Raw genomic sequence first — 19,322 nt, 5'->3', positions numbered from 1 at the left:
AACAACACAAGCAACGCTGACACCAAACTCTACATACATTAAACATAATAGAAACACCGCCACCCGACCCCACCCCTATCCATCTTCCCTCTCTCCACCCCCCCTTTCTTTTTTCTTTTCTTCTCCCCCTAATGCCTCAACAAATGAAACGGATTTGTAAAAATGTTACATGGGAGAAAAAAAAAATACGAGGCACTACACTTCTGTAAAACAAGAAAATCCTGAATAAAATTAAAATTAAAAAAATAAAAAATAAAAAAGAGCTGCAAAACAGAACCAGGAGGCTGCTCACAAATGAAAGATGATCCTTACTTCAGCCTGGTAATCTCCATATTCTGCCTGGAGGGCCAACGAGGCCAGCAGCAAGGCTGTCTCTTCGTCACAGTGCATCTTCTCCTCCAGGATATCTTTCCTTAACTGCAGGTAATACTGATGGCACGTCAAAGTATGCCTAGTGGAAGAAGAAAAAGGAGAAGGGGCACTTGAGCACAGTCCTTTCTCTAACCCACATTTTAGAGTGTAACCTAACATTACCAGATTTTTTTCAACAAATCCGGGGACACTTTTCAACTTCCTACTAAATAGATGGATTTTGTCAGGGGACTGATTAGTAAATCCGGAGACTTGTCCCCAGGAAACGGGGATGTCTGGTAACTTTAGCGTAACCAAGTTCATAGAACACAGCCAGAGAGATGTGCATGGAAGATGGTCAAGAGATGGGAGAAGCTTCTACCAATATCACACACTGTTAGAATTTATTTGCATACCCCCTTTCAGCCAAAAAAGGGGTCCCAAGATCGCCAAAAGGAAAAGTGTGGATGGAAGAAGAATCGGGTGGGTTTTTTTAGTTAGACGCCTGTGCTTGAATTTGTTTTACGCGTGGAGATCAGTGTATGCTGATCAACGCACAGTCTTCTCTGTAAGGCTCCATTCTGATGACATCATCATCATTATTATTATTAATTACTATTATTATTATGCCGCCTGCCTGACTGGGTTGCCCCAGCCACTCTGGGCGGCTCCCAACAAAAAACAGTAAAAGCACAACACAACATCACACACTAAAAACTTCCCTGAACTGTACAGTAACAATACTGTATTTATTTATAAGAACACTTTTACACTGCCTTTTGGTTCTAAAGAGGACACCTCACCCACCACCGATGATTAAAAATCTCATTGCAATTCAAACAAGAGTGCATTTCTACAAACCAAGATCTGCAACAGGCAATGTTAAAATGCATTGAACATGGATGGGGACGCTTTTCCAGTTTGAGGGACCCTTTCCTTTAGAAGGAAACCTTCTGGGGGACACTTGCCAGGGGTAGGAAGGGCCAGAAGCAAGAGTGCATGGAACATCAGTGTTAATCTATGCACACACCCTCTATCTTCCATCCAGGCAAGCAAGAATTCAAGGCTGCACCCTAGCCTGACAAAAGAACTCAAGCAAGGAATTAAATAGGGCTGGAGAGCGGTGGCTTGGAGAGAAGAGGGTGTGGCTGAAGAGGGTGTGTGGCTTTGGGAGAGTCCCGAGGGCCAGACAGAAGGGTCTCAAGGGCCACATTCAGCCTCAGTACCTGAGGTGCCCCATCCCTGCACTAAACGTTTGTTGGAATGAAAGCATCTTAACCACCTGCTTAACAGATATCAGCCGGGTCCAGTGAGTTACCCAACTAGGGTTCCCATCATCAAAAATGTAGGCTCAACTCACACATAATGCCTCCAAACTTCCAGGCCACAACTTGTGAGGAGTGGGAACAAATTTTGTGTTCATGCCATCTCTTTGTGAGCTCACTTTACCACTTCCATGTTTGGGCAAAGCACAGCAGCAAATTATGGCTGGTGCACGGCAGGCATAAGGAACCTCAGGCCTTGGGGGGGGTCAAGTGTGGCCCTCCAGGCCTCGCTATACGGCCCTCAAAACTCTCCCCAAGCCACACCCCTAGCATTGAATCCTGAGTATTTTTGCGCAGCTGAAATGTGCCCTAGGACTCTGACAACCTCTCTTGCCTATTTTGATGGGAGGATAGAGAGGGGTGTGCAGAAACCAGCCTACTGTAGGAAATTTAAGATCTGAAAACATTCTCAAGATTTAAATCAATGTTATAATTATTATAATTTGTAGCCAAGCCATTGTACATCAAACATTATTGTTTCTAAGGGAAAGGAACGAAATAGAAGTTGTTCTGCCCGTTCTTGCCTCTGGCCCTGCCCACCAGTGGGAGGCTGAAAAGAGTTTCTCCAGCCTTCATGTTCGACCTCCAAGCCAGAATGGCAAATCAAGATGAAATATACTCGGAGTCGAGAGTGGATTTCATGTTCTTCATTCAGCTCATAGTGGTGAGGAGGAATGGAAGTTCCTCCACAATATCTGCTTTATATACATTATTTACACAATGGGCTGCACGTGATTGGCTAATTCCGGGATTCTCCTGTAGGTCAATCAGGTTGTGGATTCACTTCCACCTGGAGCTGGATTGGGTGGCTCCTGCGGACCAATCATACTGCTGCATTGTTCTAGGACCAATCAGACTGCTGCATTTTGGATCCTATTGTTCTAGGACCAATCAGACTGCTGCATTTTGGATCCTATTAAACTCAGTACGTAACACAAGATCTGAAACCGATTTTCAATTCTTGATTTGGAGGGTGGTTTGGATGTAACAGGAAACCATGGTTTGCCTGGGCAAGGGGTGCAAGGTTTTCAGGGAGAGCAGATGCACTTAGAAGCACATTGGATCCCTCAGGAGAATGCATGCATAGCAGTGTGGGTCATACTCACTGTATCAAGCTAATATCATCCACAAAGAACTTAATGCGGAAGAACAAAGTGAAGTTGATTGCGTTCTTGCTCTTTTTCTTTGGTTCTTCTTTCCAGCCTTCAGGAGCTATTTTAGTCAGTTTCAACTCGGGGTCGATGAAGAAAAACTCATTGTCTGTCATAAAAAAAAAAGAGGAAACCCCAAAATAATTAATAAGGAATTATTTTCACTGGCAGTTGTTCCTTTTACAGAACTCGAGTTGGGTTGGCTCAATTTCCGATTGGTCATTGAGTAAAATATATAAATGAAGCCTGCATTTTACAGGCTTCCTTTGGGTTGTGTTCGCCTGGAATAGGCACCCACAGCCCATTCAGAATTGAACTCTGCCCTCCCGTCTATCAGCTATCATCACTATCAGCTGATTGACAGGTGGGCGCGGTATGGGGGAAAAGACTTCAAGAGGCTAAACTGGATCCTCTGGCAGGCCAAGACTGTCTTTTGGGGGTTGGAGATTCTCCACTCTTGACCTAGATCATCTGGGAAATTTTTTACTTGTGGCATCACACCTTACAGAAATTGTCCCCCCTGAACCTGTTTGTCTTGGTAACATCAGCACATGGCTTGAGCTGTATCAGAAAAAATTGTGCAGGAGGAAATTAGTCCCTGCCTTTGCACTATGGTCTCAATTGAGATCAGCGGCTGTTACTGGAATCTTTTAGAGTAGAGATTTTCAATCTTTTTGAGTCCATGGCTCCCTTAACCAATTACACTCTTTCTGAGGCACCCCTCTGGGGCTCAGGAGTCCAATTATGTCACCCCTTGCCTGCAGAGCTGGCAGCCTCTCACCTTTTTCCCAACACCTTCCCTTGTGGAGTGTTCCCTGAGGCTCCTCTCCCCTCTCCTTGAGAGTCCTCTGGGCAGCAGCTGCTGCCGCTGTCCCTAATCTCTTGAGCTACACAGCCCCAAAAAGAGGTGCTGTTCACCTGGAGAGCTTGTAGCCAGGGCTGCTGCAATAAACAGCTGTGCAAGGCTTTGTGAGGCAGAGACGTGAGAGGGCATCAGAGGAGAGAGGGAAGGGAAGAGGGACAGAGGCCAGTGTTGTCCATGGCACCCCTGACCATCATTCAATGCACCCCAGGGTCCCACAGCACACTGGTTGAAAACCACTGTTTTAGGCGGAGGCTAAGATGCTCTTAGGGGATGCAGATGGCGCTGTGGGTTAAACAACAGAGTCTAGGGCTTGCCGATCAGTAGGTTGGCGGTTCGAATCCCCGTGACAGGGTGAACTCCCATTGCTCGATCCCAGCTCCTGCCCACCTAGCAGTTCGAAAGCACGTCGAAGTACAAGTAGATAAATAGGTACCGCTCCAGCAGGAAGGTAAATGGCGTTTCCGTGCGGTGCTCTGGTTCGCCAGAAGCGGCTTAGTCATGCTGGCCACATGACCCGGAAGCTGTACACCGGCTCCCTTGGCCAATAAAGCGAGATGAGCGCCGCAACCCCAGAGTCGGCCACGACTGGACCTTACGGTCAGGGGTCCCTTTACCTTTAAGATGCTCTTATTCATGTACTTTATAATGTGTAGTTTGGCTCTGAGATGATACGGAAATTCCTTTTGTGATTATTGATCTGTGGTTGCTCACTCACATACGCAAGTCACCACTTGCTGCTGCTGTCATCAAGTAATGAGCGCACACATGTTTTACACACACACACCCCTTAGTGAAAAAATGCCCTTACCTTTTAAAGTGGCTAAGCCAAACAAATGATGCTCCACTAAGCCAATATGGGCCACTACCATATCAAACACGTCTTTGCATACTGTCTTGGTGTCGCAAGTCAGCTCCAGCCTCTGCCCACTTAAAAGCATGACATTTACTTTCCGGCGATTGTCTTCATTCTTCCCTTTCTTGTTCTGTGTTTCACGAAACAAATTGCAAAGGACTGTGTATTCTTGGGTGCCAAAATAGAGGAGGGCATTTTACGGGAGACTAAGCAATTCAACATGTTTGGCGAATTGGCTTCTGGTTTAAAGGGTTTCTACACATTAGTTAAATAAATAAACAAATATGCCAATATAGTTAAGTGTTATTTTTGTTTTTAACTTACCAAGATTGACTTTGGCAGGTCCAAGGAGGTGAATGGATCAACAGTAGTTTTCACAAACTCAGGACCAAAGAAATTCTACAAAACACAGAATTTATTATTAGTAAATTGTATTTTTTTTTAATAAAAAAGAGGCATTAACAATGCAAAACTAAAGACTTGGGAGCAGAGATACCAGCAGCTATTTGGAAATAAGTGGGGATAGCAAATTTAAGAGTAACACTTTATGTATCTGACAAAGCTTTCTGTTTGTCTCCAAGTTGCCACAAATGCTTATGTAGAGAACCGACAACCTGGCTGAGCTACCTTAACATTCCAGTGGCGTTTCAAGCCAACTACCTTCGAGGAAGCATTTTCACATTGACCTGTCTGCCATGTAAAACCCAGGCAGAGGATTCCATTGGGTTGTCTGCCATGGAAAGCCTGGGCATTGCAGAGGACTCCAAGGCATGATGTAAGGTGTACTGCTCAGTTCACACACAGCACTGCCCAGGCTTTTCGTGCTCACCACCACTCTGTGCGAATCTAGCAGTACATCCTTGGAACACACCCAATGCTCCCCCCTTTATGGTGGAGTATCAGCAGGACGTTGCTTTACATTGTTTTTAAAGTTGCGTTTTAATGCTCTAACCCGCCCTGGGACCTCAGGGTAAAGGGCAGGCAGTCAATAAATAAGTAAATAATAGGAGCAGGCAAGTTGTATTTCAGGTAAGCTTGTCTGTCATTACGGATCTCCTAATTGTGGAATTACTGGTAAGGTGTTTTTTTTTTTGGGGGGGGGGGAGAATCGAGGCTTGAAAACCATATGCAGTCATGCATCTAATATACCAGGAAGTCATTTAGACTGTGCTCTCAGGATCCTTTGCATTGTCTCACAGGTTGCCTTGGAAGGCACTTGAATCAACAGCCGCAACAGGCAGTAGGCAGCCTGGAGACATTCTAGGAAAACACTGACTAAATGGCTCTCCCCATTTCTCAACACGCCGGTGTCAAAAAACCAGACACGGTAGTCCCAACCCATTTGCTTAATCACCTCCATTGCTGTTGGGACATGCAGGCCTCCCAGTAAGAATCTAAGGAATGCCTGTATGAATGAGATTTTTTTTACAGGCAAACTTTAAGAGAACATAAGGTCACCAACCACCAACACATTTTTTTAAAGAAGCGTATGTTCTCTTAAATGTGAAGCACTTATACAAACAGATTTAATTCTAAGAATGGAGAGAGTATAAGCATGAGCATTGGAGACATGATTACTGAAAACGGCCATTGAGCTGCTGTCCATGCAAACAATCAATCAATCACTTTGTCGCTCAACCTGAAGTCAAAACAAGTGGTGAAATGGAAGTCTCTGTGGGTGCATTTTGGACAAAGCAGGAGGAGAAATTCTGGTACTCTGTAGCACCTATTATTATGAATTATGTTTACATACTGCCCTTCATCATAAGACCTCAGGGCAGTGCACAGTATTAAATACAAGATAGAAACAAAATTAAAACAAAAATTAAAATTAATTAAAACAAAATCAAAATTTAAATCTAAATTTATTAAAACAAAAATTAAAACAAAACAGTGACTTATGCGTCTGATGTTCCCTCAACAGTACAGATGCCTAAACATTACCCTTAGTTTCCTTTGGGTCATGGCTGTTTCCAACGCCATTTCTCTCAGGGGGTCCCTTGTCATATCAAGCACCGGCGACCTCACCACTTCTCCAGGGTAGAGACTTAGTCGAGACTGACGGAGGGCCATTTTCGCCTGCAGCTGCATCATCTCCTCCTCTTGGCGCTTTAGCATTACTTCTTGGCTCACCAGGTTGCCTTCAAGTGGCGCTTCGTACTGTCTATTGATGAGGAAGAAGAAGTGGGGGAGGAAAGTTGACTGGCCACGAAGAAACGCACTCATCAGGCATGCTAGGAACATAAGAACAGCTTGAGCAGGCCAAAGGCTCATTTAGCCCAGCATCCTGCTCTCCCAGTGGCTAACCAGAAGCCCATGGGAAGCCTGTACGTAGGACCTGAAAGCAACAGCACTCTCCCTACTTGTGATTCCTAACAACAGGCATTCAGAGGCATATCGGCTCCATTACTGGAGGCAGGACACAGCCATGAGGGCTGGTAGCCACTGATAAGTTTTATCCTCCATGAATTTGTCTAATGCTCTTTGAAAGCCATCCAAGTTGGTGGCCACCATGACTTTTTGCAGGAGCAAATCCCATAGTTTAATGATGCGCTGTTTGAAGAAATGCTTTACTTGGTTTGCCCTGAATCTTCTAAAATACAGCACCAAAGATGCGTTTTTAAAAATGCACATTTTAGGATAAAATGCTTAGAAATGTGTATGTTTTTAAACACAGAGATAAAATGAATACAGTGGTACCTCTGGTTACGTACTTAATTCGTTCTGGAGGTCCGTTCTCGACCTGAAACTGTTCTTAACCTGAAGCACCACTTTAGCTAATGGGGCCTCCTGCTGCTGCCGCGCCACAGGAGCACAATTTCTGTTCTCATCCTGAAGCAAAGTTCTTTACCTGAGGTACTATTTCTGGGTTGGTGGAGTCTGTAACCTGAAGCGTATGTAACCTGAGGTACCACTGTACTTAATTGTGAATCCACAATATGTATTTATCTTATGTACATATTTATCATAAATACAAAGGTAAGTACATATTTAAACATGAACTTTTGTATACATTTCCATACAGGAAAACACACACATGCATGCAAAAACACAGAGAGATGAACTTGTAAACATGCAAAATTCAAATGGAGTAGAAATGGACTGATCCGTCCACCCTTAGTAAGTACGACACATGCGGCCAACTGTGGCTCCTGACACATTTGTCAATAACTTGTTCGTTTGCTCCACGGTGGTGTACATGGTTATTTTCCTCCCTATTTTATCCTCACAACAACCCTGTGAGGTAGGCGTGTCTGAGAGATGGTGGCTGGCCCAAGGTCATCCAGAAAGTTTCATGGCTGAGCAGGGATTAGAAACTTGGTCTGTCATAGGTCCTTGCCCAACATGCTAACCAATATGTCAGTGCATAAAATCATCACAGATGACTACACCCAGACGGCATATAAATTATTACACCAAGATACCTTCTGTGTAGGAATCTCAGTTACAGATAGGTAGCCGTGTTGGTCTGCCATAGTCAAAATAAAAAAAAATTCCTTCCAGTAGCACCTTAAAGACCAACTTCCCACCTTAAAGACCCCTCCCCACCTTCTCACTATATAGAAGGATCTGGCAACTTCTGTTTCAGTGTATCTGAAGAAGTGTGCATGCACACGAAAGCTCATACCAAGAACTAACTTAGTTGGTCTTTAAGGTGCTACTGTAGGAATCTCGTAACACATGAAGCAGTCTCTCAGTATAAAGAACAAACACCCACTGTTAAAAAAACCCCACTTTCAACTTTCTTCCGTAACAATACCATCTATGGCCTCAAGGTCAGACCTAAATTTATAATGCTACCTCTGAACTTTTTGGCTTAGCTTCCGAAGTCAGACCATAGGAATTACTGATTAACTTAGCGCTGGTAGGATTACCAGTCAACTGGAAAATGGGATTGTGGTGAAGAGTAAGAGCTGCAGCAACGCCTCGCCTGCTGAACTTGCAGAAGCACTGCTGCGCATTAGGATGAATGGAGGGAAGCCAGGATCAAGGAAGGAGTAAAGAAGAACCTTCAACCTATCGCAATAAAACTGAAGTGACCATATCCCACAAGGGGGCTGAGGAAGAATGCTTCTGCCCCTTTAGGAGCACTGAAGAATACAGAAGTTTCACAGGTCCAGCCTCTCCCACCACAGCACTGTTATCACACGGAACCACCAGAGCTGAAAACCGCCCTGCTGCTTGTGGAACAGGCATATTCTGAGCAGAAGCTCTTAAACCACACAGAGTCACTGCGTGCTGAATCCATTGTTTCTTTCCCTCACTGGTTGGCCCCATAACAGACCGATGCTAAGAAGAGAGACACAACCCAAAACATTTTTTTAGACTGACAGCAGTAAAAACACTGGCTTAAGTATCAAATGTTTCTGTTCATTTTCTCTGCCTTATAACTAGACTTCTTCCAGTTCGGAGAACTCCCTCAAAAATATACTAAGGTAAGGGGGTGCAGCTAATCCAGGCATAGTGATAATATCTTCAAAGGGTTGTAACTGGAAGGGGGGGAATCATTTCAGATGCTCAAAGGCATTAAAAAAAGGCAGAACTGGCCATCGGTTGTAGTCATCCTGAACTTGAACGGCAAAGAAATGATTAAGAACTGGAGGAAAGGTTGCAGTCAATAGGACTTTTCCTGTGGGTGGATAAAGAAGGGTGGGGCTGTTTTACAACAAAATAGGGTGTAGCAGCTTGCTTTAAAAAGAAAAAGTATTACAGCTTCACTTAAAAGCTGTTTTTGTTGGTACTGAAATTTCAACAGGTAGATTATTATAAATATGTTAAAATGGTTTCTCCTCTGAAAAGTGATCCCAATGCTGGAGGAATCAGAAAACATGTTTTGACAGACTCTCTATCATCCTTAAGGGAATGCCCATGTCCATGCCCGCTGCACTGAAATTGACAACAATGTGGTCCTCCTTGCCCCTGACGATCATTTATGTCCCAGCTGCAGTTCTTATAGTTTCACATAGCTTCATCAGTCACCACCTGCCTCTGTACCTCCTCCCAAATCAATTTATTGCAGGGACAGTAAACCACTGCACTCTTCAAAAGGATTCATTGCTGTGCTTCTTCTTGAGTACAGGCACTCAGTAGGGAAAAGAACAGCAGCTCACTTGTTGAATCCCAAGGAAACATGTCCCTTGGCATATTGGCCCAAGACAGTGCAAGGCATGATGCTCAACAGCAAGTACCTCCTAAATGAGCACATTAATAAATTGAGCTCCAATAAGTTAAGAGGTATATGGATTGTTATGTTTGCTTCAGGTTGAGCGTTTTCAGGTTGCATCCCGTGGCGACCCGGAAGTACCAGAATGGGTTACTTCTGGGTTTCGCCACCCGCGCATATGCGCAAAATGAGGTCACGCGCATGCGCAGAAGCAGCAAATTGCGACCAGCGCGTGCGCAGACGCAGGTTGTGTTCTTTTCAGGTTGTGAACGGGCCTCCGGAAGAGATCCCGTTTGCAACCAGAGGTACCACTGTATTTGTGAAATGTTCAGATTTACAAAAAGTTATATATATATTTGGAATGCTCACATGCCAAGATTTTACCGCCACTGGAGTTTGGCTCCCTCCAGTTTCCAATTCAAGACTCAAGTGCAAGACTGGTTCCTGGCGTCTACATGGATTGACATGGATTTCAAGTGAGACCGATTTCACTATGAAGCAGTGGAAAGGATCACTGCATGCAGAAAGTCCCAGGTCCAACCCCCCAGCATCTCCAACCTGTCAAAACCCCAGCCTGTATTGCCAATTGAAAGTATTGCTCCTGCCAGTATTTGAAGGGCACCAGGTTGGATATCCCTGCTGTAAACAATACTAAGCTAGATGGACCAATGGTCTGACTTGGTATATGGCAGCCTTGTGTACTCAGGTGATGACCTTCGGTCATTTGCTTTAGTGTCTCCAATCCTACACATCCTCTGACTTTTCTGGGAGGTGATCCAAGGCGACACCTACATGCTCACAAATTTCCAGACACATATTTCTTTCCTGTAAGTGGGAAGATAAGTTTCTTAACCCCCCCATTTTTTTTATTTAAACAGTTGCAGAAAAGTTCATGTACGCCCACACGTTTCTTGGGGAATTAGTCAGAAATAATTCTGCCTCAAAGTTTACCTCAAACAGATGAAACCTTGAGCTGTTCCAAGTTTGGGCAAAGGTGGGATATCAGACTATAAATCATTGGGCAAGGGAAGAAATTCACTCATTTCAAATTCACTAAGACAAAATGGATGGTGCTCAACTAAATTTTACTCAGAATAAACACACCGTAATTCATGGACCTAATGTCGCCATGTTCGTTAATTTGAATGGATCTATGCTGAATAAAACTTAGTTGACTGCGACCCATTAGTCCAGATATAATGAGGTCACTCAATAAACCATGGTTTGAGTTTGAAAGGCCGATGAGCTTCTGAACTATACTCTCCAGCTACCTCCTCCTCACATGGTTGACTTTGGTAGAGACTCCATGATCTCTTAAATCACAGTAACCCATGATAAACGAACTAGAAAAGTGAGGTTCAAGGCCCTGTCATGAAGAATGGGAGAGAATTTAGTTTGGCCTGCACTTTTAAGTGAGCCAACCCTAATCTGCACCTCTTGGATTACTGCTTGGATTCCGCACTTCTCTGAATTTTGCAATAAGAGTTCTCACGTCAAAAAATGTACCAAAATGTATGTTTTAGAAAAACATACAGTGACAAAAAGTACTCCTTTTCATACCATTGTATTTTTATTTTTTTTTAAAACCCACGTATTAGTGCAGAAATGGGATGGAACAGACTTACAAATGAAGTTATGTGAAATTCACCTGAATTGGAAATCCATCCATTCTCCCTACAAAACCAAAATGACAAACCAGGAGACTAAGAAACCAGGAATTTCCCTCTACAACCGGGTGCAAGAGAGGAGGGTGTGGGCAGGAAGGTGACTGCTTACTCATGGCCAAACTATCTGTGATTACTTCTGAACTAGGCCCGGAGATTCTGTATGGTTTTTGTTGAAACTTAAGATTGCTCCATTCTTCTCACAGTGAAGTACTTCTTCATACAACACATATTTAAACTATGGCATTCGCTCCCACATGATCCAGTGACATGTGGCTCGGATGGCTTCAAAAGAGGATTAGGAAAATTCATGGAGAATAAGGCTACCAATAGCTACTAACCACAATGGCTATGTTCTACCTTCACTACTGAAGGAAGTAAGGTAAAGGTAAAGGGACCCCTGACCATTCAGTCCAGTCGTGGACGACTCTGGGGTTGTGGCGCTCATCTTGCTCTATAGGCTGAGGGAGCCGCCGTTTGTCGGCAGACAGCTTCCAGGTCATGTGGCCAGCATGACTAAGCCACTTCTGGCGAAGCAGAGCAGCACACGGAAACGCCGTTTACCTTCCCACCGGAGTGGTACCTATTTATCTACTTGCACTTTGATGTGCTTTCGAACTGCTAGGTTGGCAGGAGCAGGGACTGAACAACGGGAGCTCACCCCGGCGCGGGGATTCGAACCGCCGACCTTCTGATCGGCAACTGAAGGAAGTCTATGCCTCTAAATGCCAGCTGCTGAGAGTCAGCAGTAGGAAAGGTGATATTGTGCTTACCTCCTGCTTCTGGACTTCCACAAGCTTCTGCTCGGCCACTGTGAGAACAAAATGGCTGACTACATGGGCCATTGCCTGATCCAGCAGACTCTTAAGACTCTCATGCTTTTTTTTTACCTCAGCCTTTGTCCATGTATTCGACCTGATGAAGATAGATCATCTGCTCCTGGGGAAGGGCCACTGGAGTCATCTCTCAATGCTTCAAACCTTCTCACTGGCACATGAAAAAGAAACAAGACCAAAAAAATGCCTTAAGTTTGTGCAGGAAATCTTACTGCAGCATCAAAAATTTCACTGGATGAAGGTGTCCACTTTTCAAGGAGGTAGTACATCCATGTTACATCTACAGAGGCATGGTAATACTGGAAACTGGCATCAGTCATATTTTTAAGAGATTGCCATTACTCTGTGGTTACCATGTGGTTACCTTTGGGCTTTGGAACATTTGGGCTTTGGGAACTACAGGACCTAAGCAGGTAGTTCAATGTCATCAAGCTACAATTAACAGAAAAACCTTGACAGCTGAACTGGAATAAAGCCAGTTTGCATTGCAGATTAAAGCACCCCTTTGCAACAAATATTCCTCCGTTGTTTTTTGCAGTTCAGAAAGTGATTCACTAAAAAGGGTTGCATGACCATCAACTGATGGGATAATGTATAACCTCTGCACAAAAAAATCAGGAGGAAAGCACATTGTCATTTAACTTCTTCACATCGAATCAGAAATTCTCAACAAAGAGCAGACATTATGAAACCTCAACTGTGGGCAAGCAAATCAGAAAGAATGCTCAATAAACAAGTTTCCTGAGGGAGGCCCTTCTTGTCTCTTCTCTCTCTTTTTCTGCTGTTTATTTCCCCGTGCAGCCTACCTAGTACTTTCCCCATAACCAATGAAGTGGAAGGAACAGAGACAATACAGTGGTACCTCGGGTTAAGAACTTAATTTGTTCCGGAGGTCCGTTCTTAACCTGAAACTGTTCTTAACCTGAAGCAACACTTTAGCTAATGGGGCCTCCTGTTGCTGCCGCGCCACCGGAGCACGATTTCTGTTCTTATCCTGAAGCAAAGTTCTTTACCTGAAGCACTATTTCTGGGTTAGCAGAGTCTGTAACCTGAAGCGTATGTAACCTGAAGCGTATGTAACCCAAGGTACCACTGTAGTATTAAATCAATGGTTTGCAATGAGGTGGAAGGAGCTTCAACACTAAATATGATGTTGACACCTTTGGTGATGAAAGCAGCGACGCTTTTGCTCAAGTCACAGCCCATTAGTTGAAGAACCCAACTACACGTCATTTTTTGGCCTTCATATAGCTCTTACCTTGCCTGAAATCTGCCTCTGAAGAAATGAACGATGGGGTCTCACTTTCCGTGCTGTATATGTCACTGTGGTACGATTTGTATCTCTGCACATGCTCTGAAAGATTTTTTGAAGAAACACAGAAGGGTATGAACAGTCAACAGGGATATGGCATCCATTATACATCATATGACCATTGCACATGCTTTATAAGATGTGGGGGGAAATGCTAGCCATCGATGCGCTGTTGTGGAACTTGTCACCACAGAAAATTGTCGAGGCACAAACGGTTCTGCAAAACATTATCTTAATTCTGCAGTCCAATTTACCCAATTTACCAGAACAGAGTAAACAGGATTATGAAAAAGAAGTCGTCACTAGACGATGCTCAAATTTTTTCTTTAAATCTCCCCTGTTCAAGATATGGCATTTGTTCTGGCCATGGTTAAGGCTCTCCCAGTTCAGAAACTAAGTTTAAAAACACGGTATGTGTACTAGAATTTGGGAATTCCCTTTAAGGTAGTTAGCAGCAGTCAGACATGATGTAGAGGTTTACCTCACCTGGGCTGGTTCACTCCAGCGATTTTAGGCGTCTGTGCAAACATGATTTCCAGAATCTGCACAGATGCGATTTTTGGCATCTGAGCATACACAGACATGAATTCCAGCACCGCGGAAGCAGGTCCCAGAGCCGTGCTTCACCGGTTTAGTACAGCGCACAGGGATTCGCCAAGTGGGCGGCTCGTGGGCCAGTTAAATGACCCCCATGGGCCACTTGTGGCCCATGGGCCTTAGGTTGACTACCCCTGTTGTAGAACCACAATCAAGCTTGAGAGGGGTGGAGCCTGGGGAAGCATGAACTCCTTCAGCCTGCTCCCAAATTGCTCTGCCATGGTTAGCATCAACGCAGGCCCCAAATGTCATTAATTATAATTGATGTATTGACTGAAGAAGATGAGACATGAACTCAGAGGAAAGCATTTGCTATATCCATCAAGCAGTCAATGACGATTATTAACAGAATACAGATAAGGTGTTGTTGCAGTAAATATCGAAAACTTACTCTCAGTGGCCTTCTGTAAAAAGGTCTAGTAAAACAAATCAAGTTAAGATAGGTCTATTGTTCTAATGGCCTTCTTGTGAGCACCTATAGGCCTCTGGTTGACCATTATAGGAAACAGAATGTGGACCTGATCCAGTAGGACTCTTTTATGCTCAAGTAAATCTTGACAATGGCATATAGGTTTACACTTTTTTCTGTTGTAGAAATAAGCTTGTAGTATGGCAACAAAGAATGAACAACACCAATCATTATATCGAACACAACAGAGTGTACATTGACATCTTCCTTCTGTTGCTATGTTTATCCTTTATTATTGCGTCTAGGGTGGAGCTTAGTAACATGTAGGACATCTCAACCTTTCCTCAGCTGGTATGGATCTACCTTGAATTAGAATTTCTTAGGATCAAGTTAAAACTAGCAAACGCTCACTGAATCTGTGAATTAAACCTACAGAGTGTTTTTAGCCGGCCAGGACTGACATAGACCAAGTAATGCGGCTGGAAAATAAATGTGTGTGCCAATCGATACTGAATTTGCGCTTGCTCCGCCTGGTTGTCATTATCAGGAAAGCACGTGCTCCCAGAACGAAACAACCTCGGCTCAAAACTAACAGAACACATCACTTATTGAAGGCAATGGATGTAAGCTCCAAAGTTGTAATATGGACAAGAGCTCAGTGCCGCCAAACATCAAGAGCAAAAGCAGAAATAACAAGGCCTGCGTTTAACAAGGTTCAAATGATCTGTGCAGAAGTTCTCAAAAACATAATGCAATACAAATCACCAGCACTGCAAGTGTGTGTATGTGTAAGGAAAAAAGATACCGTATTTTTCGCTCTATAAGACGCACCAGACGCACCTAGTTTTTGGAGGAGGAAAACAAGAAAAAAAATATTCTAAATCTCAGAAGCCAGAACAGCAAGAGAAATTGCTGCGCAGTGAAAGCAGCAATCCCTCTTGCTGTTCTGGCTTCTGTGATAGCTGCGCAGCCTGCATTCGCTCCATAAGATGCACACACATTTCCCCTTACTTTTCAGGAGGGAAAAAGTGAGTCTTATAGAGCAAAAAATACGGTAATTAAAACAAGCAATACCAAAGGGGCGGGAGGGAATTGTTCTTTAAAAATGGGAATAACCCAAGCCTGTTAAATAACTAAAGCAGTCTGTGCCTCAGTTCTCTAAAAACCTGTTTTTAGTTTTTGAGATGCCACAAGTTCTGCTTTGTTGCATTTATGCTGGTTTCCTCCACACACACACACACACACACACACACACACACACACCCCGCCCCATGTTTTATGGTTTCATGCTTTACTTTGGATTTTGTTTGCTTCTTTGCTTCTTTATTTTTAACTGCTAGAATAACTTTATGCTATGGGGTTGGCATACAAACACCATAAATACATAAACAAAACAAGGTAAATGTTTTTTGTGAAACATATCTGTATAATTATTATTAATAATTTTGCTAATAAATGTTTGAGGTTTCCCACTCCACCCCATCCTTTTAAATAATCTGTGGCAGGAATTTTGGACCTAAATTAAGATTGGGAACAAGTAGCTGACTGGGCCTGATGAGAAGTGGAGTCCAACAACATCTGGAGAGAGACATATTGGCTACCCTACTGTTCTAGATTGATCTTTTTTAAAGGAGAGGTTTAAAAAGATCAGTTACCTTCCATGCTCCCCCTCCCCATGTTGGTCAAAATATATAATGACATTAGCTAAAGCTTTTTTAAAGAAACCATAACATTGAAGTTCCTGGCCAGTATCATTTAGAAATCCTAATATTTGGAGCTAGGAGTGGCGTGCCCTGAAAGCCAATCTCCTCATGTTCTATCAAACCCATTCTGTCCCTGAAACAACAGTAGTCTGCGTCGCCAACTTCCACAGTCAGCAAAATACAATTAACCCAGTTCAAAAGACCACACTAACCACACAAAAATATGCTTGGACCACTGCTAGATTTATGACTGTATTTAAAGGACAGGGATCGTGAGTCTCTTAACCAGTAACCGTTGCATACTGTGCCATACTTGCTCATGCATGAAAAACCCATGTTAAACTCATGGAGCCAAGCATTCCCCCTTCAAAACGACACAGAACAGAAACTTATTGGGAGAAACAGAAGTCACTCTATTTTACGCAGGAAATAACACAGCTACAGCTCAAGCAGTAATAATTGAAACATGTGCCCCTGTTCTATAGATACCCTCACTGCAATACCACAAGCTTAACCACATGTGCAACTTTTACTTGAAGAAAATGCAATTTTGGGTGGTGAGCAAGCATCACAAAGACTGAGGAGGAGAAAATATGTTAGAATGGCATCCGATTTCAAACATGCTATATTGACAGATTCCAGATGTTAAGAATCATTGGTCTACCCCATTCCCCAATTGGTGTTTTCTCATGTGTATATTCTGCACTGTGTTCTTGACACAGTAATAGTGCATTTGTGGTGGACTTATTCTGCGGGTGGTGCTGTGGGTAAAACCTCAGCGCCTAGGACTTGTCGATCGTATGGTCGGCGGTTCGAATCCCCGCGGCGGTGTGAGCTCCCGTCGTTTGGTCCCAGTTCCTGCCCACCTAGCAGTTCGAAAGCACCCCTAAGTGCAAGTAGATAAATAGGTACCGCTTTATAGCGGGAAGGTAAACGGCGTTTCCGTGTGCTGCGCTGGTGCTGGCTCGCCAGAGCAGCTTCGTCACGCTGGCCACATGACCCGGAAGTGTCTCCGGACAGCGCTGGCCCCCAGCCTCTTAAGTGAGATGGGCGCACAACCCTAGAGTCGGACACGACTGGCCCGTACGGGCAGGGGTACCTTTACCTTTACTATTCTGCTTTATTAGTTGGTCTGTGATGCTTCCCCAATGCTGGGGCTGTCTGGAAGGGCTATAGAGCATTCGTAGGCAAACTAAGGCCTGGGGGCCAGATCTGGCCCAATCGCCTTCTAAATCCGGCCCACGGATGGTCTGGGAATCAGCGTGTTTTTACATGAGTAGAATGTGTTCTTTTATCTAAAATGCATCTCAGGGTTATTTGTGGGGCACAGGAATTCGTTTTCTTCAAAATATAGCCTGGCTCCCCACAAGGTCTGAGGGACAGTGGACTGGCCCCCTGCTGAAAAAGTTTGCTGACCCTTGCTATAGAGCAACAGAAGTGGAACACACAAACACATATAGGGCGGGACCATTTTAGGCACGTCCACTTGACACATGATCGCTGACATGCAGGTCCTTTTGGACCTGGATGAAGTCAGAACGAGGGAGGAAGGGGTGGGGTGGGGTGAGGTGGAATGGGGCACACACATACCCTCTTCACCCCCAAACAAAATAGCTGCCACCTCTACATACACATCTTAAACACGAGAAGTTATGGAATTTCAGCAGAAAGTTATGGGATATGAACTGATTGAAAATGAAGCAGCGTGACCACCCTAAAACTTTTGCAGCCCAAACATGATGAAAGCAGAATCTCATTTGACTGCCCTGATAGCATCATGAGTACACCACAGCTCAAGAAGGACACTGACAAACTGGAACGTGTCCAGAGGAGGGCAACCAAAATGGTCAAAGGCCTGGAAACGATGCCTTATGAGGAACGGCTAAGGGAGCTGGGCATGTTTAGCCTGGAGAAGAGGAGGTTAAGGGGTGATATGATAGCCATGTTCAAATATATAAAAGGATGTCACATAGAGGAGGGAGAAAGGCTGTTTTCTGCTGCTCCAGAGAAGCGGACACGGAGCAATGGATCCAAACTACAAGAAAGAAGATTCCACCTAAACATTAGGAAGAACTTCCTGACAGTGAGAGCTGTTTGACAGTGGAATTTGCTGCCAAGGAGTGTGGTGGAGTCTCCTTCTTTGGAGGTCTTTAAGCAGAGGCTTGACAACCATATGTCAGGAGTGCTCTGATGGTGTTTCCTGCTTGGCAGGGGGTTGGACTTGATGGCCCTTGTGGTCTCTTCCAACTCTATGATTCTATGATTCTATGAAAAAGGACGTCTAGAAGGGCCGTTAGCTTGCCAAGAAGGCATAAACTGCTCTCGTGGTGCAGAGCAAGCAAGTAAAGCCTTCTCTTTTAATATAAAGCTCTTAAAGGACAGACTATGGGACAGAATGACCCTGAACAAGGACAATTGGTGCATGATGCTCAGCAACCATCACCAGGCTTTGAGAGAGTACCAAAACAAATCTATTTACTTTACAATAAGGCTGGTGAAATCCAGCCTATGGGGGGTGGGGTTGTTTATACATAACTGACGTTATCTGAATATCATATTGTCAGGCTTAGACAATATATTATAAACAGAAAGTGGCAGTGGTTGGGGCAGGGGGAGGGCGGGCGCGGAGGAAATTTTGCCAGCGCTTTATTTTTCTGTGGAAAATTTTCCATTTTGTAAGTTCATTAGTAAAAATGAATGTGCGCCAGCCGCAAACAAATATTAAGCAGGGCTGGCAAGCTTCAAAGCTTTTAGCTTTGTTTACTAAACAAGAGTACAAGAAGCATGCTCAAACGGATCACTCTCTAGGAGATCAGGAAATTTTCTAATCAAAACCGAAAGTTTTGCAATATAAATTATCCTATGCAACTTAGCCCAGTTTCTATAGGCAAATTTTGCAATTCTAAATTTCCTGGAAAAGAATCAAGCTAAAGTCGCACAAACTGTTGAGGGTGTTGATAAGAAGGAAGAAGCTTCTCAAATCATAAGCTTGCCTCCATAGAATGCACTAAGATTCCAAAATTATCAGCTGCCTATGTGTGTGACATATTTTAATATTTCAGAACGGAAGCAGTATCCTGTGGGGTAGTTAT

At 43.9% G+C, this 19,322-nt stretch overlaps 1 protein-coding gene across 6 annotated transcripts in view; it reads right to left on the bottom strand.

Annotated features, from left to right (window-relative positions):
- PTPN13 (protein tyrosine phosphatase non-receptor type 13) overlaps positions 1–19,322 on the bottom strand; it is a 161,852-nt gene that overhangs the window by 56,410 nt on the left and 86,120 nt on the right. For all 6 annotated transcript variants that reach the window (XM_083520397.1, XM_083520399.1, XM_083520398.1 and 3 more), the window contains 7 exons: positions 13,468–13,563; positions 12,264–12,360; positions 6,490–6,709; positions 4,870–4,944; positions 4,501–4,675; positions 2,783–2,936; positions 313–451 (listed from right to left, as the gene is read on the bottom strand). In XM_083520397.1, coding sequence (XP_083376523.1) covers positions 313–451; positions 2,783–2,936; positions 4,501–4,675; positions 4,870–4,944; positions 6,490–6,709; positions 12,264–12,360; positions 13,468–13,563 — 956 coding nt within the window. The remainder of the gene's footprint in view (positions 1–312; positions 452–2,782; positions 2,937–4,500; positions 4,676–4,869; positions 4,945–6,489; positions 6,710–12,263; positions 12,361–13,467; positions 13,564–19,322) is intronic.

Source organism: Podarcis liolepis, assembly GCF_965112155.1.
Source record: "Podarcis liolepis genome assembly, chromosome: 9".
In the NCBI taxonomy this organism is placed as follows: domain Eukaryota; kingdom Metazoa; phylum Chordata; class Lepidosauria; order Squamata; family Lacertidae; genus Podarcis; species Podarcis liolepis.
The sequence above is the reverse complement of the archived record's forward strand: the minus strand, read 5'-3'. Positions and strand labels throughout refer to the sequence as shown.